The sequence below is a fragment of the Chaetodon trifascialis genome, chromosome 6 (genome assembly GCF_039877785.1).
Source record: "Chaetodon trifascialis isolate fChaTrf1 chromosome 6, fChaTrf1.hap1, whole genome shotgun sequence".
Lineage (NCBI taxonomy): Eukaryota > Metazoa > Chordata > Actinopteri > Chaetodontiformes > Chaetodontidae > Chaetodon > Chaetodon trifascialis.
This window is the reverse complement of record NC_092061.1, coordinates 14,118,786-14,140,540: the sequence shown is the minus strand read 5'-3', so window position 1 is coordinate 14,140,540 and position 21,755 is coordinate 14,118,786. Positions and strand designations below refer to the sequence as shown.

At 43.0% G+C, this 21,755-nt stretch overlaps 4 protein-coding genes across 7 annotated transcripts; 3 read left to right on the top strand and 1 right to left on the bottom strand.

Annotated features, from left to right (window-relative positions):
• The first annotated feature begins 6,297 nt into the window (after positions 1-6,297).
• Positions 6,298-8,799, top strand: LOC139332498 (betaine--homocysteine S-methyltransferase 1-like). The gene is made up of 8 exons (XM_070964485.1): positions 6,298-6,364; positions 6,764-6,896; positions 7,029-7,141; positions 7,312-7,503; positions 7,619-7,766; positions 7,878-8,060; positions 8,161-8,389; positions 8,500-8,799. The coding sequence occupies exons 1-8, from the start codon at positions 6,347-6,349 to the stop codon at positions 8,687-8,689; spliced, it is 1,206 nt and encodes a 401-aa protein (XP_070820586.1). The 5' UTR covers positions 6,298-6,346; the 3' UTR covers positions 8,690-8,799.
• Positions 8,800-9,220: 421 nt separating this feature from the next.
• On the top strand, positions 9,221-13,287 carry LOC139332367 (betaine--homocysteine S-methyltransferase 1-like). The gene is made up of 8 exons (XM_070964272.1): positions 9,221-9,300; positions 10,517-10,649; positions 10,804-10,916; positions 11,103-11,294; positions 11,410-11,557; positions 12,036-12,218; positions 12,431-12,659; positions 12,802-13,287. Exons 1-8 carry the CDS (start codon positions 9,283-9,285, stop codon positions 12,977-12,979), a joined length of 1,194 nt encoding a protein of 397 aa, XP_070820373.1. The 5' UTR covers positions 9,221-9,282; the 3' UTR covers positions 12,980-13,287.
• A 1,269-nt stretch (positions 13,288-14,556) lies between these two features.
• On the top strand, positions 14,557-18,213 carry kgd4 (alpha-ketoglutarate dehydrogenase subunit 4). 4 transcript variants are annotated; one of them, XM_070964905.1, is made up of 6 exons: positions 14,568-14,627; positions 14,822-14,937; positions 15,211-15,310; positions 16,873-16,936; positions 17,151-17,356; positions 17,673-18,213. In XM_070964905.1, exons 3-6 carry the CDS (start codon positions 15,257-15,259, stop codon positions 17,688-17,690), a joined length of 342 nt encoding a protein of 113 aa, XP_070821006.1. In that variant the 5' UTR covers positions 14,568-14,627; positions 14,822-14,937; positions 15,211-15,256; the 3' UTR covers positions 17,691-18,213. The 4 variants fall into 4 exon arrangements, with proteins under 4 accessions (XP_070821004.1, XP_070821006.1, XP_070821005.1 ...); XM_070964903.1 differs by having other exon boundaries at positions 14,557-14,937; XM_070964904.1 differs by lacking the exon at positions 14,822-14,937 and having other exon boundaries at positions 14,574-14,781.
• pdxp (pyridoxal (pyridoxine, vitamin B6) phosphatase) lies at positions 17,837-21,342 on the bottom strand. The gene is made up of 2 exons (XM_070964900.1): positions 20,539-21,342; positions 17,837-19,417 (listed from the first exon to the last, which is right to left on the bottom strand). The coding sequence occupies exons 1-2, from the start codon at positions 21,134-21,136 to the stop codon at positions 19,071-19,073; spliced, it is 945 nt and encodes a 314-aa protein (XP_070821001.1). The 5' UTR covers positions 21,137-21,342; the 3' UTR covers positions 17,837-19,070.
• Positions 21,343-21,755: the final 413 nt, after the last annotated feature.

Genomic DNA, 21,755 nt, shown 5'->3' with positions numbered 1-21,755 from the left:
GTCAAGTCAGCGCTCCGCTCTCAGAGGCTGGAAGATGTTCTGAGCTGCAGGGCAACTCCATGGGAAATGCAGACAGGATTTAAGAGACAGTCGGAGGGATTACTGGGCTTGATGGTTAGTGGCTGTGGGGAGGAAGTTAGTCTCTGTGCAGAAATTATGCCATGATGCCATTCCTGGTACGTGTGTGCAGACACGTATGTGTGTGTGAAAATAAGGGCTGGTATAATTGTGTTAATTGCAGGAGGGCTTTAAATATACAGCTGCACTGATTCTAAAACTATCAATAGATAAATCATGTCAGAATTTTTAAAATAAAGATGTAAGTGTGTGAACAAGGGCTTTGTATACTGATTAAAACAAAAATCTGTAATAACGACACAAATTCATTTTCATTCAGTTTCTGCAAACTTTTTGTTTAAAAATACCTTGAGCTCATGTTGTTCTCACACACATGTACTGCCATCCCTCAGAGGAAGAATCCAGTTAATTGGGGGTTAAAGTGCCTCAGTCCAGTGAGGTAAACATAAACATACAGTAGGCAGCAGCGTGGTCACAGACCTGGCATTTAGAAAACAGGAGAATCCATCATTTCCGTTTTTGTTCGCAGGGATTTCCCAGCAGTATACAGTCTGATGTTGAAAATGAGGTCATTTGAGATAGAAATAAGGTATGACACAGAGGTGACACAAGACTTTGGACCACAAAAACAGCAAAGAAGAACATAACAGATGAGTATAGGTCACCCAAACAGAGCACACAGACCCTGCTGGGACAAGCCAGGCATGAGTGAAGTCATGACTTTATAAGGTAGAAAATTATGTTTCTCTGTGGCCAAAGATACGGTTTCATGGTCAGTTAGTTAGTTAGTTAGTTTATCTCATTTTATATGAAAAACAAAAACAGCAGGGCTGTTCAATCTGTGTCTGATTCATGAGTGTGCACACAAATACGTCAGCTGGAGATCATCTTATATGGTGATCTTGCACTCTGGGTGCTTTGGCTCACCATTAGCTTTCCAAATATTTTGACTCATTGCTTACCCAAATTTTGTTTATCTGACAAACCTCCTTCTACTAATCTCAACATATTCATCAACCTGCAGACACAAGGATTAAAACGCAGCATCATCCCCTGACTCATACCCCCAAAACCACATTAAGCATTAAACCCGAACCAGCATCAACAGTGTTACACTGCCGCCATGACAAACATTAATCTTGGATGCAGGTGTCTTCTAGAACTGTGTTTGGACAACATGTCCGCGGTTGCTAACAAACAAAAGAGACACAACACACATCAGCCAACTCTGACACATTGAGGAGGGTCATTCTCCAGGCATGATTTTCATAATCCTACAGCTGCTTCTTTTATCTGATTTCAAGTAGAGAAAATGTACACAAGCATATAAAGAAAGCTTTGCTTTGTGATCAAAGAACATAATCTGCATGCCATATATAAAAGGCTATGATTTTATTGGACCCGTCTGGCTAATATTTGATGATATCTTTTGATGTGCATGCAGGTAGCTGTGCAGTTTTCTGTACAGTCATGCTGTGGAGCAGTTAAGAGATAGGACTCTGTAAACCATCTACACAGCTCTACATGTTTACAGTGTCTTCTCGCCAAAAGGCAGTGAAAGAGGAGGGTAATGAAAAGCTGTGCACCTCCTTTATTACAGTGAACTACAACTAGGCTGGTTCAAACCATCCCTCTCTTTACTTTAACTGTGTCACAAAATGTATGCCACGTCCATGCACCTCTAATGTAGCTTGTACACACAAACTAATCTGAGGATGACATGCTGAAAACATTTAACATTTAATCCAGGTTTCTTAGGACGGATTGCTATTCTAATACAAATACAAATTTCTGCAATTGAATGAAGAGGTATTTTAATATATTCTCTGCGCAAATAACTCACAAAAACATTAGAATTTTGAGTAAATGCCTGTTTGTGTCGTCTTGACAAACTAAGCACATTAAAACATTTATTCACTTCTGTGCATAAACGGTGTCCACCAGTTTGATACTGCAGTTTTGGGATGGGACATTTTGGAGGCTGATCTTTCACTCAACCAATTCGCTGTCTGGATAGAAAAAGCTAAGTGTCTCAGCCCGGTGAACAGCTTTGGTGCTCGGAAGAGATGAGTGCCATTGTTCTGAAACATATTCTCTCATTTGCTCTTTTGATGATGGACGCAGGGACAACAGATCAGTCCAAAATGTCCTATGGGAATTTTAATGGGATAGTGATCTGCAGAGACCTCAACATGTCATTCACATCTTTTCAATACTGATCAAACCATTCATAGTACCATCAGGGGAGCATCTCGTCATGTTTTCTCTCATTTATTCAAGTTTCAGGTTTCAGAAAGAGAAAAGTGTACTCCTATGCCATCTAGTGTCTGAAAGTTGTATTACATTTTTACGACCTTGTTTTGTTCAGTAAATTAAAGAAATGCAAAGACGTGAAAAGAAATGAGTCACGATGACTGCCCTGAAGCCAGATGCTTTTATACAACCTCTGGCTTTATGCAGGATAAGAAAGATAAGAAACAAGCATTCAGAGACAATGTTGAGTTTATTAGGTCACAGAGAGCTCTCTCCCTCTCTCTCTCTCACTCACTCACTCACTCGCTCGCTCACTCACTCGCTCACTCAGTGTCTCTCTCCCTATTTATCTTTCTGTGGCCTACAAATCCACAAAGAATGGACAGTTTCAGCAGAATGTCTTCCTCAGCTTGAGCTCTGATTGGACCAGAGAAAGGGGTGGAGGTAAACAGGGGGCTGCAGTGGCACAGTGAGGACATCTAACAGGCGAGTGAAGTTACTCAGAAAACAGAAGGTGAAGACTACAGGGACAAAGGACATCAAGAGGTGGGTTAGTGGTGGCTCCACAGGCTCTGATACACATGATGTCCTGACTAAGGGTTCACTGCGTTCAGCACAAGCTCTGTAGAAACTCGTCCAGAAGCGTGAATGTGCAGGGACACATAGTTGCAAACTGAAGAAACTGGTTAAAATCATCAATAATCGACACAGAACAACAGCATTGTCGTAAATTAAAACGCAGTTTCCAATGCAAAAACACAATCCTATGTCAAGAATAACAGTTTGGGGTTTTACGCCAACTTTACTCTGTCCTACTCCTGTCGCCATCCGGCCAAAAGAGCATGTGACAAGCCCAACATGTTATCAGTTTGTTAGGAGTCAATAATTAACCACAACTTTATCAGTGTCAGTTCAATTCGTGTCAGATGTGTTTCCCCACACAAAGGGGTGGGCTTGCAAACTTGCAGTTTTGTGCACCCTCTTCCTCCACTCTTCAAATCTGGCCGTCAGAGCAGCCAGCCTCACTCTTCACCCCTTGAACCACTCCAGCTCCGCACACTGTGACAAGTCCACCTCAGTCACCCGCCTCCCCCCTCCCCACAATAAGGCATCAGTGCCCACTTCTTGTCCTTTCACCCTCTGCTTCAGCCTTTGGTCCCTTTGAAACTGCATGGACAGCCTGAGTTCCAGCCTCGGCCTGCGAGAACTAGTTGTGACTGCAAAGAGGAAATGCTGCTCAGTGCAGCTGCTGGTCAGCGCCTGATACTCCAAGTGGAATAGCTGGAATAACTCAGGAGAAATGTGATATGGTAGAAAGACACCATGTAAATAGATTTCATAGAACTGAATCCAGAGTGTAACCTCGCAAGACCCCGCGTGTGAAAACTCTTGATGTGACAGAGAAGGAGGAAGAGAGACGGAGCTCCAAAAGAAAATGATCACTGGAAGAAAAAGATCATTTTTTAAAAACTATTGATCATTCCAGTTGGTCCCTTCTTTCCACATTGCATAAGCCTTTAGGTCAGTCAGCATGATGTAATTCGGGCAGTGGGCACGATGAGCAGTGTGCACTTCGGTGCATTTGCAGCTCTTTCCAGGACAGGGTTGTGGTTGTAACTGGGGGTCTCTTCCACTGTGCAGATCTGCTGCCTGACTCAGCACTTCAGTGACACTTGACACATTTGAGCTATTTCTGTTCTTACACACAAACACTTTCAAACGTATTGACAAATGCTCTCTATAAAACACATGTGCACCTCACATGTACATTTTAAACTGTTGTTCAGAAAAAAAAAAACATCAACTCTTCTTCCCAGCCTTTTAACACCTCAGATGACACTTCTCTAAATACAGCACCGACAGGGAACATCAGATTTAAGTTCCTGTCATGTAAAACTAAGCTTTTCTGTTTGATGAATGAATGAACAATGACTTTACTACCAGTTTGAGGTACAATACAATATTTCTCCTGTTTGTCTGAGAGCTTAGTTTTGTTCAGATGTCTGATATACATATTTTATTTGGCTTGAAGGCGAATATAGCCGTGTCTTCGCTTTCTTGCCGACAGTCAAACGAGAAGATACCACTCTCATGTCTCATATGAAGCTACAGCCAGGGGAGCTAGCTTAGCTTAGCTTAGCACAAACCCTGGAAACAAGAGGAAACAGCGAGCCTGGCCCTGTTAGCTCATTAATTAAAAAGTTCTATCTCGTTTATTTCATGTGTACAAAAGGTGTAAAAACAATAGTTTGTGGTTTTATTGGTGATCATACTTTCTTTTATTCTTGTCACCATGAGGTTGACTCAGAGAAGTCACTGTACCCTGCCAAAACATTATCAATTTGTTGTTTTTATACTTTATATTATCTGGCCTTTGTGCTAAGATAAGCTAATCATCTCCAGGCTTTAAATGAAGTCCTTCACGTTTGAATAACGCTTTATTGGCCAGCATGAGCTTGTAATGACAAACCCACCGATGTGAACAGTTTACTGTAAAATGGACAGCATTCAGCAAACTAATGACAGGATCTGTTTTTGGAACTTTTTCAATAATGCCGTAAGCACAGTTCTTTCAAATCAACAGAGGGGAATATGATCTGTGCAACCCCAGTGCAAGCTGATAAAATCCTATGGTGAACTATAGATTGGAGGCGTTTTTCTGAACTTTGACTCTGTTGATAAACACTGTAGCGAGGCCTATCTGTAACATTCCTACTGAAACTGGATAGACCCAGAGCTGATAGAAGTACACACCACCACCCTACTGAAGGTCAGTTTGCGTGTGTGTACGCATGTGTGCGTGTGTATTTGTGCATGTTTTAATGTGTGTCTGTGTGCCGCGCATGGAAAAAATAAGGACAGCAACGAAGATTGTGGCCAAGAATGGAGGTGTTACTGGTTAACCTGGATAAACGCAATGATCTACAGCAGTGAGTTTAGATTCAGAGTAATACTGGTTTCTATCCTTGTAACTGCACCAACAATTGTTTTCATTATTGATTAATCTGGTTATCGTTTTATTTGATTAACCACTTAATTGTCTGGTTTAAAAAAAACTTCAGAAGCACTGTCCACCACAGTTTCCTTAGGCCTAAAGTGAAGTGATCAAATGTCTGTCAGTACAAAGCCTAAAGATACTGAATTTACTATTATGCATGACAAGTAAGAACAGCAGATTCTCGCAGTGGAGAGGCTAGAACCATCTTATTTTCACATTTTTGCTAGAAAAATGACTTTAATTGTTCTAATCTGTTATAATATGTCACATATATGCGAAAGGCTTCTTTGCATGGCCTAAGATTAGAATCTCCAAAACACAAACCACATATCTTTCTGTTTTGTCAGCAGACATTCAAAACTGGAATCAGAGAAAAAAAAAAAAAAAAACACAACAAGCTTCAGTCAATCGCCAAACACATTGCACTCAGGCAGCAATGCTCTTCTTATCAGTCATGTGTCCAAGGACTAAAAGGGAATGTTAGCAATTGGACAGAAGTACATAATACAGACTTATCTGTTATGGCCTTTGCAGAGGGTTTCAAATGTGAGGATGCCACATGTCCCTAATTGCATCAGACATTGCAGGATCACTCAAAGAAGACAAATACCTGAAGGACTCAGTGTGATATAACCAGGACTTTTAACTGATATATAATAAAGATGCCCACAATTTTCCGAATGGTCGTTTGCAACAAGGTGGTTGGTTTGGTGGTAGCTTAATCTTTAGAGATATTAATATAATCATTAAACTAAGAGATCTCTCAGTCACATGTTTCTGTTTTACCTCAACTGACTGCTACAACCCATGCCATCCTCTAATCCGTGAACCAGACGGTGTTACACAATTTCCAAACAGAAATGTGGCAACTATAAACAAATTTGGCACTGACATAAAATCCTCCCATATTCACCCATGTATAAAACTGGTGAGGAGCAACTCTCAGCACTCTTCAGTCCAAAGAGGGGTTCGCTGTTAGCAAGTGCTTAGCGCTGCAACTGAAACTGGGAAAAAGAGATGGCACCTGGCAAGAAGGTAAAAATAAGAACTCCTCAGACAACGCTGAATGTATATTACAATTAGATTTTATTGATGCAGCATGCAAGGTTTTAACATCATGCAATGTTATTAGATATAAGGTATTATGGTATTTAAGGTATTGTGTGTGTGTGTGCATGCATTTGTGTGCGCATGCATGTGGTTTCTGAAGCAGCTGGTCTAAAGCGGTCACAGCTGGAGAATCTCAGGTTGAAAAGGGCTTTTATCTTTGCACCTTTGTACCTGTGCACAAAGAATCATAAAATCCAGGATATCTGTCCAATGTTGTTCTTTTGTGTTTCTAGAGACATTAACTAATCTATAACATATCAAAAAGCTTATAAGCCAGTTAGTGAAGCTGGTGACATGTGGGTATGGATCCCTCTGCTCCCACAGGGCATCCTTGAGCGTCTGAACGCTGGGGAGGTGGTAATTGGTGATGGAGGCTTTGTGTTTGCTCTGGAGAAGAGGGGGTATGTGAAGGCCGGGCCATGGACTCCTGAGGCTACTGTCATACACCCTGAGGCTGGTAAGACTAACAGCACACACACACACATGCACACATATTGTATCCAACACATGAAGCCCAGAGGGAAGGTGCACAAACCTAAATGCACAAAGTTTTATCTTTAAAATGACAAAATCTGCATGTTTCCATCAGTGCGGCAGCTGCACAGGGAGTTCCTGAGGGCAGGATCTAATGTCATGCAGGCATTCACATTCTACGCCAGTGATGACAAACTGGAGAACAGGGGACAGTCTTTGAAATTGACTGTGAGTACCCAACTATAACACTTTATAGCCAACATTAGTGAGATTTTGCAGATTTTGCAAATTCCACTTTAACCCTTCACCAAATGCCAATTTATCAGCAAACATGATGTGCACAGATTGCATAGAGCGTGATCATCAACAAGCTCATGTTGCCTGCTTCAATCTTTCAGGGGGCACAAATCAATGAGGCAGCCTGTGACCTGGTGAAAGAAGTAGCCAGTGAGGGAGACGCAATAACAGCTGGTGGAGTGTGTCAGACTCCTTCCTACCTGAGCTGCAAGAGTGAGACAGAAGTGAAGGCCATCTTCAAGAAACAGCTGGAAGTGTTCGTAAAGAAGAACGTGGATTTCCTGATTGCTGAGGTGATTTCACATCTTTTTTCATTTTGCACATCATGTCAAAATTACTTCAATCTGAAATATGATAGATGGAGTAAAAAAATGCTCAGTGGTGACTGTGTTGTTTCTGTCACTGCAGTACTTTGAGCATGTTGAGGAGGCAGAGTGGGCTGTGCAGGTGCTGAAGACCAGCGGAAAGCCTGTGGCTGCTTCTCTGTGTATCGGACCAGAGGGAGACATGCACGGCATCTCACCTGGAGAGTGTGCTGTCAGGCTGGTGAAGGCCGGTATGTATTTAATCTACCCTGCATGATCTCATGCTTTATCCTTTTGTTTCTTTACTTCAAAGTCACCTGTGTTATCTGATACGGCAATAACCAGTACCCCCTGTTCTCCAGGTGCCCAGATCGTTGGAGTCAACTGCCACTTTGACCCCATGACCTGTGTGGAAGCGGTCAAGAAGATGAAGGAGGGAGTGGAGAAGGCCGGGCTGAAGGCACACTACATGGTGCAGCCCCTGGCGTATCACACCCCCGACTGCAACTGTCAGGGATTCATTGACTTGCCAGAATTCCCCTTTGGTAATATATTTTGCTTAGACAATAAAAGAAAAAAAAACATCACCAGGTGACAACATGTGACAGCCTTTCACAATTGTCTCCTTTCTCGTTCTCATCCCAGCCCTGGAGCCCAGGATCCTCACCCGCTGGGACATGCACAAGTACGCCAGGGAGGCCTACAAGGCTGGCATTCGCTTCATTGGTGGCTGCTGTGGATTTGAGCCTTATCACATCAGGGCTGTGGCAGAGGAGCTGGCCTCTGAGAGAGGCATCCTCCCAGCTGCATCAGAGAAACATGGCAGCTGGGGTGCTGGTCTGGAGATGCACACCAAGCCCTGGGTCAGGGCCAGGTAAACCATCCAAATTCAGTTCAATATGCTGACATGCACATGATTTTAGGGGCGCTGTTATTTGGTGCATCTTTTCTTCTGTGTATAACCTGTATCTTTATCTCCTTCAGGTCCCGTCGTGACTACTGGGAGAATATCTTGCCCGCATCCGGCCGTCCCAAGTGCCCTGCTATGTCCACACCAGAGTGCTGGGGTGTTACCAAGGGCCACGCCGACCTGCTGCAGCACAAAGAGGCCACCAGCAGCCAGGAAATGAAGCACGTGCTGGATATGCAGAAGAAGGCCAAGTCCTCTGCATGAGCAAGAAAACCATCAACAAGAGAGGGACGAGGGGGACGCAGCGAAGTCTTTCCCAGTTCTGTTTGGAGATTAAAAAGCACTTGTAACAGCGATGCTTCAGTTGTGGAGTATTACTAATGTAAACCCCCAAACAATAAACCTGAGTTTGTTACTCATTTTTTTGGCCACGTGTTGTCAATTTGGAATGAGTGCTGTTGGAGTGGTGCACAAACCATTCATGAAACTCATAAAACTGTGTCTGTAATTAGAAACATGTCACAGATTCAGATATGCAGTGAGTTACTCAATCCTCTACTCAGGGTCCAAAAAACAGAAGCCCACAAAATGACAGGAAGACGGACCAACACACCAACAGGCGTAATTAATCCGGACCAAACTAGTAGCACACATTCACAATACTCTCATTCAGTAGAAGAGGGGAGGGGAAGGAGTAAACACAGCAGTTGTGTAACTTGCCTCTTGCCAATCAGAGCAGCTCTTGCTTAGGCCCCACCCCTCCTTCTGAGAAATTTATAGTGGCCCTCTGCTCCACTCCAATGTTGCTTCAGCATCTCAAAGTCTGAGCAGTCAGGGGTCAACACAGCTGCAGGATAATGGCACCAGGAAAGAAGGTATGTGTGGACGTTTGTGGAAAGTGTGTGCTATCAGGACAGTCAGGCAGAATATCTGTGCAGGGAGTTACAACTGGAAGTCTGGTGGAATGCCAAGAAAATATTATGCGTGATGTCTATTTGTAAAGACTGTTGAGCTCCAAACTGAATAATCCCTTTTAAGTGAATAACTGAACGGTAGATTAACCCAAATTACAAAGTAACATATTTTCTCCCTTACTCTGGTTGTATCTAGCTATGCAGACAGGTTTGTCTTTTTTGTATCTGAGAGATTTGTGTTGAGATTTCTATCTCAATGCACTGAAGATGAATGAATGATTATATTTAGGCAAAAATGCAAATTTTTCCAAAATATCAATTTCCCTTAAATAACACAGGAATTCATTTCAAATTCTGTTTTATTGTTTTACTATTTCTAGGATTTGTCAGATTTTCTTAAACAGAATCTGGTGAGGGTTCATGGCGAGTGCACAACAGGTGGATTGTTTATTACAACCAAATTTGCAAATGAATGAATCGTTATAAATCCAAGGCCACTGCAGTGAATCCATACTCATTACAGTGACTGATATTTAGACAACAGTTTACACTTAATGACTGAATTTGGATATAAATTGCATGTTGCAGACACACAGTCTATATGAAAGTAACAAATAGACCCTTTTCAAATTGAGATGACCTGAGTGGTCATGCAAAGTCTGCATTTCACTTTGACAGCGAAGTATGTTGGAATCAAAAGGTGCAGATCTAGCAGTCATATTGAGCAGTGCAGCTGTTCTCAGACGTGCTGCTTTCTCGACGACTCATGATGATATGGGTGAGGGTCAGCTAGGTGGGGGGACAAGGCACTGGATCTGGGAACTATGCATGAAGCACAATGTGTGCATAGACATTAAAAATTATTTCTAGTGTCTACGTATATTCCTCCAGCCTGATTGGCGTTTTGGTTTTGTAGTTTAGCCTAAAATACAATGTTTGTAATACAGACTTGCTGTCAGGCCTAAAATAAAAACCCAACATGCTTGGCTATAACCAGACAGTCTGGCCAGAGGTGGACCATAATGCTGTACTGGGCCTACGTTAGAGAGCAGCATGATGGTGTCAGCTGGTGTCGAGTGATGTTTGAATGAAAACCTGCAAAACCTTTGGCCTCAGTGGCGCATCACCATCCTGACTAATGTGTCCAATCTAAGCTAACGTGGATCCTTTTTCTCAGGGAATCTTGGAGCGTCTTAACGCTGGAGAAGTTGTTATTGGTGATGGAGGCTTCGTGTTTGCCCTGGAGAAGAGAGGCTATGTGAAGGCCGGTCCCTGGACCCCTGAAGCTGCCGCAGAGTACCCTGAAGCAGGTGAGAACAAGCTGTTTTTTTCGACTCAAAATGGTGTCTTTAATATCCTCTGCAGGTGTTTGCTGTTAATTACCTTCCCTTACGCATTACGTGCCACAGTTGAGATGGATTTGTTTGATTGTTTGCCTTATGATATGATCTGTTTGTTTCCCAGTGCGACAGCTGCACAGGGAGTTTCTGAGGGCTGGTGCAAACGTCATGCAGACCTTCACCTTCTACGCCAGCGATGACAAACTGGAGAACAGAGGCAACAAGCTCACCTTCACTGTGAGTGAACCGGGACATCCCAACACCTTCAGAGGAATAAGCATGATAGTCATTGAAAACAGTTGTTAAAATGTTAAACATCTGTAAACTGGTGATCTCAATTCTTAGTGACAGTCTTTTATGTGTGTCAGGGTTGTCTGTTTGATTCTCACCTTTGTTTCACCATAACTTGTCTTCTTTCTGCAGGGAGCTCAGATCAACGAGGCCGCCTGCGATTTGGCCCGTGAGGTTGCCAATGAGGGCGATGCTCTGGTTGCCGGAGGAGTGTGTCAGACTCCATCCTACCTGAGCTGCAAGAGCGAGACAGATGTGAAGGCCATCTTCAAGAAACAGCTGGATGTGTTCATGAAGAAAAACGTTGATTTCCTGATTGCTGAGGTAGACGTTTTTGCCTTTTTCCCATAGGGAAAACTGAATGTATTCCTCTTTTTTTTTTTTTTTTTTTTGCATTTTCTGATGGATGTTTGACTGAGTGCTGGTGTCTTTCCTGCAGTATTTTGAACACGTTGAAGAAGCTGTGTGGGCTGTGGAGGTGCTGAAGGAGACAGGGAAGCCTGTGGCTGCTTCTCTGTGTATCGGACCAGACGGAGACATGCACGGTACCTCACCTGCAGAGTGTGCAGTCAGGCTGGTCAAAGCCGGTGGGTACATGCTGCTCTAATATACAAACAATCATAACTTGTTATTGGTCTCTCTCAGCCAAAAATGGATTTAAAAAAGCCATTTTAGATAGATGATCTAAATAGTAATTGGAATTCCAGTTCTGATGACATTTGAGGTTCAACCTATTCATATTAACTTGTCTTATTCTCACATGACCCCTCTGCAGTGTGACTAAGCAGTGTTTCCTAAGACTGCAAAGGCAAGATTTCTAACTGGTAGACATGAGATACGACGTGTTCTTAGTCTAGTGGTATTATGAATTAATAACTGGCACCAGCCAAGATGCCAAAACTCTGTCCAGTGTCAAAGGGTTCAGCCAAATTTGAAATGTCTTAAATTCAATCTGAACCCTGCAACCACAATTGCAAACCATAGTTGGTGTTGTCTCATCTACGTATCTTCTGTCTATGCTTATCTGTAGCAGTCAGCTCACACCAATACACGTTTTTTCTGTAGGTGCCCAGATCGTTGGAGTCAACTGCCACTTTGACCCCATGACCTGTGTGAAAGCTGTCAAGATGATGAAGGAGGGAGTGGAGAAGGCCGGGCTGAAGGCACACTACATGGTGCAGCCCCTGGCATACCACACTCCCGACTGCAACTGTCAGGGATTCATCGACTTGCCAGAATTCCCCTTTGGTAATAATATACTGTGTTGCATTTAGATTTTCCAATTCAGTTGATGTAATCATGTAGAAAATTACACCTTAAAGATAAGGGCTTTCTCAGTTTGCTTGCACATACAGCCTCTGCTGGCGTACACGTTACATTGCAGCAAGCATTCAACACAAAAACACACCAAAAGCAACCAACCTGCAATTGAAGGTGTATAAACCTGAATCTTCTGTTAGGTCTGGAGCCCAGGATCCTCACCCGCTGGGACATGCACAAGTACGCCAGAGAGGCCTACAATGCTGGCATTCACTTCATTGGTGGCTGCTGTGGATTTGAGCCTTATCACATCAGGGCTGTGGCAGAGGAGCTGGCCTCTGAGAGAGGCGTCCTCCCAGCTGCATCAGAGAAACATGGCAGCTGGGGTGCTGGTCTGGAGATGCACACCAAGCCCTGGGTCAGGGCCAGGTCAGAAGCAACTTTTGACCTGTTAAACTGCCACTGAGCACCATAAATATGCAGCTCAGCTTCATCAGATGTGAAACATTAGCACTTCAGCACAAGTGAACACTAACTGGTATGAGTATTCTTGTCTTTTTGTCTTATTCAGAGCCCGTCGTAACTACTGGGAGAACCTGAAGCCAGCCTCTGGTCGCCCAGAGTGCCCCTCCATGTCTGCCCCTGATAGCTGGGGTGTTACCAAGGGCCACGCTGACCTCATGCAGCAGAAAGAGGCCACCACTCAGGACCAACTCAAGCAGCTGTTCGAAAGGTCAAAGAGCCACTGAGTCAGTCCATTTCTTTCAGACCTGGCAGCAAAGCTGAAACAGACTGCTGCGCCGTGTAGCTACTGATGCTGGGCAGTGGTGTGCACTATCTGTAAAGAGTGTTGCACCAAACAAACATAACATCAGGGGCCCAGTCTTCACTTGAGACTAACACTCTTCTGTGAATCTTCTGATTGTAAAACTGTAGTTTATGTGAAGCCAGAGTGGTGTCTCAAGTTAGGAGTCAGTCCATGTTAAGATCGGGACCTTTTTGCTTTCCATGGACCAGTTTGTTAAATAAAATAAGATCGAATAAAATGTGAATTGGTCACTTGACTGTTGAGATGTAGTTTCTTGGTATGAATAGGGGGTCACAACGGGGTTTAAAGGTGAGGGTGGTGGCCATTACAGATGTGTGTAATAAAAAAATGAATATAAATAATGAACACCAATGGAATAAGAGGAGGAGAAAAAATTGTCTTAACTTTAGGTTAATGTACCATTAAATTACATTCAATTGTGAAATAGGATCATTCACAATTAGACATCACACAGTTCAGTATAAGTCTGGAATTGGTCACTTGACTGTTGAGATGTATTTTCTTGGTGTGGATCAGTGGCGGGAGGTGGCATTGGGGGTATATTATATTGCTGAATTCCATCATGTAGATATGTGATGCTCATGGGACTGTGCACACAGACACATTCATTATAGCAAAGAACTATTATGCCTGGACAAATGTAATATAGACTTTTAATGATTAGGCCTATATTAGTGAGCTGCAATTTTCATTTTTCAAAGAGACTGAAATGCCTGATAAATCATAGGCTTGTTAGTCACCAAGCACAAGCAACTTTTAATGACACACATATATTAAAACCCAAGTGGCTCTCTGCAGTCTGCACAAAAAAAGTCAGAACTTGCCATAAAGGTTTGGAAATCTCCATGTCCCACATTGTGGTTCAGGGGGTGGAGATGGGCTTTATTATTCATTAATGTGTAATTACATATGAAGACATAAAATAAGAGAAAGGTTGACACTAAATATTACATGACCTTAGAGAGTCATGCAATAAATAAGGAATCCAGTAGATGGCGCTGTGGGTGATATACTTGACGTGGGCTACGAAGAGCCTTAATATGAAAGATGTTTCCCCAGCAAGCAGTGACAATAACAAGTTGACACTGTTATTTTTATAGCGATCCTTTCTCCATGTGTTATCGGAACTTTGGACTCTACAAACGAACCTACAGCATTTGCTCTCCAATATTTTCCGTTCTAAGGATTCATGTTTTGTATTAAATGGACACTACACCGATTTTAAAATTTCAACTCAAGAAGCGCTCCCTTTGTAAATAACATTACGGAAGGGCAATATTGAATAAGATAAATTTAATCAAGCTATGTTTTATTTAAACTCTTAAATTGGACTGTTGTACAGCCAGATGGTTGGATATCTATGTATTTGTCCTTTTCAGCATGAGAGATTCATGGTTTAGCTTGATCATGTTTAAAGTTGATGTGAAGCTTCAGTTGGTGACACATCTTATTGTACAGAAGATCTCTGCTGCTTTCGTCGCCATTGATTGGACAAGCCTTGACCACATGACCACATGACATGAGGTTATCCGTTTTCTTTTTCAAGGTGGAGTGAAATTAAAGATACGGTATGATATTCGTCTTTGAACAGTACAGTAGGCTTATATTGCCATTTTCTGCTTTCTTACAGATAATATTCTTGCATTTTAACTGCTTTGTGAGGAATAAAATTCTTTGGAGGATTTCTGGACTCCGACTGGGGTTGCGTAGTATCGGATTAAGGTATTTTATTAGCCTATTTTTGTATGTCCTTTTTTGACAGAAGGCTGTTTTAACGTTACAACCCGGAGTGATAAGGCTGCAGTATGGCCTGAGGATTTGACCTCGCAGGATAACCATTGGGTCAACACATCTGTCGCCTGCCTAATCGCCAAAAAGGTGAAGACATAGCCAGCCTTAAAGTGTAGCCAATGAAATATTATTAATTTACGACTTCTAGGCTTATTTTCATGCGTTATGAAGGGTGATATTCCCGTTGTATCGTTTAAAAATGAATCTCCTTTGTTTATGCCTTTCACCTGTATGCCATGAGAGACATGACACCCTCTGCACCATGATCATTTACTGCTTTCTCTGGACCGCTGTGTGTCATTGTATTGACCGCACTGTTTATGATAACAACAGTGCCATCGTGTGGTGTGTTTTGCGCAGCTACGAGGACCTTTTTTTAAACACCGGAAGTAAACCTGAGGTCGTCATGGGGAGCAAAGTCAGCTCCAAAATGGCTGCCCCCGCCGCCCGAGTTATCCAGGTAACATAGCTCCTGAATTTTTTTTATTACTATAGACATCTGTGTGTTGACTTAAGATGAACGTTGTAAAACAATAATGTCGCCTTTCTGTTGCTGTGAATAGTTGATGTTTCATTTTGGTGAGGCCTGTGTGGCTGACGTATCCCGTCGTACCCTTGTTGGTGTCCTTGTTCACTCGCAAAACATTCAGTCGTGTCACGTTTGTTATCGTGCTGAGACAACAGCAAAAAGCCTTTTACTGTCTTAATCAGTATTAATGGTAACAGACAGCTTGACCTTTTAGACGGTGCTGTTAGCTCAGACTGTCATGGCTGATTGCTGGCGTAAGGACAGCTCAAGAGGTAGCTGGATAACTTTGTCCAGAGCTGGAAACTGACCTGAAATCAGCTGCCGGACAGAAACACTTTGTTGATAGTTATTCAGAATTAACTTTGAGTAAGGATTTGACCACTATTGTTCTTACATGCCAAGAACAATTTACAGGAAGACGTTAATAAACATAAAGCTAAAAAAGGACAACAAAGCTGAACAAAGATCTGAAAATAAACTCATGGGCATAAAACTCAGATAGCTGACTGCATTGTTGACATTAATTTCCCAGCAAACATATGAACTGTGTGTTTATTAGGACCACAATTAATGATTATTAACCTTTTGATTTATGTCTATTAGATTAGTTACTGAATTTTGTTGACTTTTAAAATGGTGCTTGTCAGTATTTTCCAGATAAAAGTGCCAAAGCTATTCAGTTTACAGTGATGAAGAAAAATGGTAAACACTTGAATTTGAGAAGCTAGGACCTGGATGATTTTCCGTGTTTGCCTGCTTTATGACTTCAACAGTTCAAATATCAAAATTATAGCCCGTCACTTGTTTCCTGTGACACTGACTGATTGTTTCAGCAACATTGTGGACTGAACAGTTTGAGACGACTGTCGTTAGATGGCCACACAGTTATGAGTAAGTTTGAACAGCCCGTGTTTTGAGGCACCTGCCACTGCTCACATCTTTAAGAACTGAAATTAGTAAAGGTGAGCAGCTTTGTGCTTTTTAAGAAACAGTGTCCCATTACCCTGGTTGTCCACACATCTGGCTGCCCACCCTTTGCACTTGCTGTGGAAGGTTTAAACAATAGTTCATCAGTGCAATCCCAACCTGTACATAAGAGTCTGCGAATACAATTTAAAATTTCTTAAGATGATGTTTATCTTTTATTCCACTCGTTTTTATATACTTATTGTTTTTACTCTATCCGCTAAATTGGTGCTGCTGTAAACTGGAATTTCCTCTTGCAGGACTAATAAAGGACTATTGAATTGAATTGAATCGAATCGAATCGAATCGAATCGAATCTGCCCACAAACAAATTCGTCTCACCTCTTCCTTCAGTGGATAACTCCAAACTTCAGCTGGTGAAACCAGAACTGATGTGTGGTCAGATACTTCATGGGAGAGTGTGTTTGTTTTGGGTTAACTGACCCTTTAAGTTACACAAAACTCTTACTTCACACAGCTGTTTGATTTTTGTGTGTGTGTGTGTGTGTTTGTGTGTGTGTTGGCAGGCTGTTCGGCCTCACACTCCTCTGATCAAGTTCCCCAACAGACAAGACATGGTGAGACCCAATGGTGAGTATGAAGAGAGTGAACGACCTAAATGAAGGAATCCACTCTAAAAACACTTCAGGGCATCTGAGGGTAGATTCCCACATATGAACTGTTGTTTTAAGACAATGCGTTGATAGACTCTTTAAATGTTTTTGGTTATTTCTGACTTCTTGGTGCTTCCTGAGTTACCTTTTATCACTTGTGACTTTTTTTCCCTTTTCCCTCCTTTTTGTAGCCCAAGAGGTGTTGAAAACGTTAGCAGTTAACTTCTCACCACACGCATCGGGTTCCCATCCAGCTACAGCGCCGCCTCCGTTATCAAGACCTCACGTACCTTTGACCCCAATCCCTGGCACAGCTGACACGCTGGCCTCTATTCAGCTACTACCTGCAAGGTACCGCAGAAGACCGCTGACAGTGGATGAAATGGACTTCATCCAGGTGAGCGGACCACCTACATCTTGCGCTGTACGCAGAGCATTTCACTGACAGTTTGGCCTTTAAAACTGAATAGGGTGGATGGAGGCAGTGAAGCAGTCCACCCAAAATCATCCCTTGAACATTTCAACCTTTGTCTTTGGTTTAAGATAACCCTGCACAGCAACCGTGGGCCTTTTGTCCACCTTGGTACTGTAGATAGTGTAATGGTTCTGTGTACTCCAAGACTAACACGATGATGCTTTCGTGTCATGTTCCCTATTGCTTAATGTTGAGTCTTTTACATATTTGTCTTGTTTTTGTTGTTTCTTTGCTGCAGCGTGGCGGACCAGAGTGACACGGAGCGACTCGATCACTGCAACCAAAGTCCTTATCTGTTGGAGATCAGTATGTGTCTTTAATTCTGTTCCTCAGCACAAGAGAACCTGATGCCACATGATGTAGAATAAACTATTACAGAAATCCTGTTAAAATGTACATATGTTTATTTTTTTTAGATGTTAAATCTTTATTGTATTTGAAGTTCATACTAAGGGACATTCATTGTGTTACACACAGCAAAGCCATAACAATAGCTTCTAGGTTTTTTACTGTCCTGGCACTGCAACTCTTCATTTAATTTTATCATATAATTTGCTTGAGCTACACTGGCAATACCACCATATTTAAATCCAAGCACAAGGCTCTGCTACATAGAGGAAAATAACTGGAAGGTTTCTTTGTTTTTGTTTTTTCTTCATTTGGGAGCTAAATAAGGTTGAAAAGATGCTGGATATCAAGTTTCAATAGTACTGAGTGAAATGGTGCTGAGTTCATGTGATATACTGGATTTAAATGATTAAAAGAATATTACATTTTGATTGTGGTGTTATTGTGCTTGTAGATCCGTAGAGCAAACAGAGGATGAGGACATTTCTAATAACAGGACATCGATGTCTTCAGCAGATGAACAACATTTAGGCATTTAGGCATTTATTGTTACCGCTGCTGGCATGCTCTATCTGGTAAACATTAATAACATTGACATTTCACAACAGTGCAGTAGCCACATTAATGTGTTACTGGATTTCTAACTATGAGATTCAGCAAGCTGTTTATTACTCAGATGAATATTGGCACAAGTTGTACAGACATGACAGAAAGGTGAAAGTGCGCTTCACCTGTCTGACGAGCAGATTGTCACCTCAGTCTCTACCGGAGCTGAGAAAAGCTCTGGATTGAATTTTCTCCTCTTTCCACGGATGAATCGAGGAGAAGTCACAGCCAGCAAACACAAGAAAACAGCTCTGCATTAGTAAGTACACGTCTGCAACCGAACAACCAGCTCCTGAACACATGAATGCCGTTACTGAACAATTCATGGCTTTACAAAAATACCTCTTGATGTTCAAAACCCAATATCAAACACGTCCTATGAACTTTATGAACAGTGCATTATATTCAGATATTAATAGAAACACTTACAGCAACGAGGAACCGTCAAGTCACAAATGGGCACAACACGAGAAACACTGAGGTCTGCACTGGATTACTCGTTATTTTGGGGAGAATATTCTTGTCTCGGTCACAACATAAACAGCGCCTTGTTACTGAGGAACATTTATACTTTTCGATAAGTATATTTGAACGGGGTTGTTTTTTTTTGCAAACGCCGAACTAAACATTGCACTTGAAATGTGGTTGAAGCAATCTGTGCTCCTGGAGGCGGAGGGACACGTCAATTGCTCTGTTCCTCCAGTTCCTCAAAAGCAGGTAAGAAATCAGCGATGGTGTCCACCACGTAGTCGGGCACCAAGCTGTGGTTGGTGGTCAGCTCGCTATTCCTGTACTCCTGAGCCTCCTCGATCTGAGACACACCAGTGAGAGTGAGCATCGTGTCGAGGCCGCAGTTGGACCCGAATAGCATATCCGTCTCCAGGCGGTCGCCGATCATCAGGCACTGGGCGGGGTCCACCCCCCTGAACTGACTGGAGATGCACTCGAACATGAAGCGGCTGGGCTTGCCGATCACAGTGGCCTTGCGACCTGAGGACACCTCCAGGGCTGCGGTGAGAGAACCAGAACCTGCCGGGGTCCAAGATAAAACAAGGTGAGGTCAAAGTGCATCTTCTCCTCCAATCACCTGCAAACCCCCTCTCCTTCAAGTGTGTCTGGGTGCCATTGAGGTACAGTGACAGGTTTTGCATGTGCTATCCTCCCATGAACCAAAAACTCACTTCTGGGGCCCTGAAAGACTGAAAGGTTGATTTTGTGTCAGCTGGCTTTCAGTAATTTGATGAAGTGTACTCTGACAGTACACACAGCTCAATCCAAGGACAGGTCCTATGATACTACCTCGTGTTTTTAATATATTTGGGAGTTTTCTAGATAGTGACAGGAAATGAGGGGAGAGAGAGAGATGGGATGACGTGCGGCAAAGGCCCCGGCTGGACTTGAACCAGGGTCATTGCAATTAAATGGTGAGCATCTTAAACTGTTATCAACTAATCTTGAGGCCGTGCAAAAGAATCTTAATACTTCTTCATTTTCGGTGCATGCTTCGCTGGCTAGTGGCTAGTTAGTACCAGGAGTTGTAGAATAAGTATAGTGTAGTCTGCAGTGTGCACTGTAAATGGTGGGCCCCTGCACATAAACAACGCATAGTGAGAAGAATGGCTGTCACTGGGGGGCCACCTATTCAGCCACGGTAACCCATCACAATGTACAGCATGTCTGTTTTCTGTTTTTCTGACAAACTAAGCATGTAACGCGGCAGAAGCGCAGGAACCTTTTGCAGGTTAACGTCAACTCTGCAGTTCTGTTGTTGGTTGGCCGTGCAGACCCTCACACTGACACAGATACACTCACCACAAGACTATAGCAAGGGATAAATATTAAATCAAGCGTGATGTAGGTGACATTTTCTTCACACATTTAAATTACTTAACCAAGTTATAATAGAGATCTACTGTAGTTTAACTGTGCATATAAATCACTTTAGGCTCTAGCTAAGGGCCCCCAGACCCCCAAGACTCCTGGGCCTGTGGTCAGAAGGCCCTTACAGTGATGCATCCACGGTTGTCACTCATGCAGATATACAAAACACAGGTGGTCCTGAACTTGACTGGCAAGAGCAGGATTGTGCAGAACTAAACCTCATTGGACCGAATTAAGCTTCAACTATCAGAGCGTCATCTCCACCGTACCTGGCAGTATCCGTCCACCTGACAGAGGGTGCCAGGGATCGTTGTCGGTGGCCAGGAACAGACAGTCCGGGTCCCTCAGGTAGCACGAGGCTTTGGCCAGTTTGAGAAAAGTCAGTTTATCATCATGTCCCACCAGCACTGCCTTGACGTCCGGAGCCAGGGCGCAGTCGTAGATGGTGGCGTCCGGGTCGTCCGCCTCCTCCACGCAGGGGATGCCCGCCTCCTGCAGCTCTCTGCGCAGCCCGTCGCAGCCGATGACAAACACCTGGCCGTGGACCTTGACGACGTCTCTCAGGTAGAGAGCCGAGCAGTACGACGAGCTGAAGATCTGGTCCAGCATCACGTCGGTGAAGCCCAGCCGGCAGAACTTGTGCACATAATTCTCGCGGGGCCTGGTGCAGTTGTTGGTGACGAACACTACGTTTTTGCCGTGCCGGATGAGCGAACTCACCACCTTCGCCGCGCCAGTGATCGCCTTCTCTCCGTGCCATATGACCCCGTCGCAGTCGAAGAGAATGAAGTCCTTCGCCTCAAGCAGATTTCTAATCTGCGGACCTCGAATTTTCTGGCAGCCTTTGAACCCAAAGGCGCCTGCCATCCCGGCTTTTTCCTCGGTTTCCTCCGTGTTTCACCTGCTAGTGGTCCCCCATGTCAGAGGCTGGCGCATAATGTGGTGAAGACCGCCGGGAAAATGATCCGAACACAAATCAACGACAGGAAATCACATTGCAGAGTCCTTGGTGCGGTTACATACACGAACATCGAGCTACATAAACATTGACGTTTGGCCACGCCCCCGTTGTCAACACCGACCAATCAAACTACAGCACATCAACCAATCAGGTTTGAGTGTATCACAAGCTTTTCGTGGACAACTTCCTCTAAAAAATGTCATTGCGCCGCCCTAGCAGCTGATACACACTTTTATAAGACATTTTACATTTAAAAAAAAAAAAAAAACAACTTCTGTGTAACAGTGCTACACTAAATAAAGGCATAATAACAATAATAATAATAATAATAAAATTAAACAATAGTGGTGGAAGAAGTACTCAAATGCTTTACTTCATCATTATATCATATTATATAAGAAGGCATATATTTAATTCTATTTGTAATATAACTACTACCTGTCATGTAAATGTAGTGGAAGTGGAGTAAATAATAATACAATAAGTAGTATAATTTATTACTGAATTTAAGTGCAAGTAACTTGA

Coding starts and splice junctions, on each gene's coding strand:
- LOC139332367 (XM_070964272.1), top strand. Junction 11,295..11,409: donor TTGATTTCCTGATTGCTGAG/GTAGACGTTTTT, acceptor TCTTTCCTGCAG/TATTTTGAACACGTTGAAGA. Junction 11,558..12,035: donor AGTCAGGCTGGTCAAAGCCG/GTGGGTACATGC, acceptor TTTTTTCTGTAG/GTGCCCAGATCGTTGGAGTC.
- pdxp (XM_070964900.1), bottom strand. CDS start 21,136: ATGGCAGGCGCCTTTGGGTTCAAAGGCTGCCAGAAAATTCGAGGTCCG. Junction 19,418..20,538: donor AGGTGGACGGATACTGCCAG/GTACGGTGGAGA, acceptor GGACCCCGGCAG/GTTCTGGTTCTCTCACCGCA.
- kgd4 (XM_070964904.1), top strand. CDS start 14,630: ATGATATTCGTCTTTGAACAGTACAGTAGGCTTATATTGCCATTTTCT. Junction 14,782..15,210: donor TTGCGTAGTATCGGATTAAG/GTATTTTATTAG, acceptor TGTTTTGCGCAG/CTACGAGGACCTTTTTTTAA. Junction 15,311..16,872: donor CCGCCGCCCGAGTTATCCAG/GTAACATAGCTC, acceptor GTGTGTTGGCAG/GCTGTTCGGCCTCACACTCC.
- LOC139332498 (XM_070964485.1), top strand. Junction 6,897..7,028: donor TGTCATACACCCTGAGGCTG/GTAAGACTAACA, acceptor TGTTTCCATCAG/TGCGGCAGCTGCACAGGGAG. Junction 7,767..7,877: donor TGTCAGGCTGGTGAAGGCCG/GTATGTATTTAA, acceptor CCTGTTCTCCAG/GTGCCCAGATCGTTGGAGTC.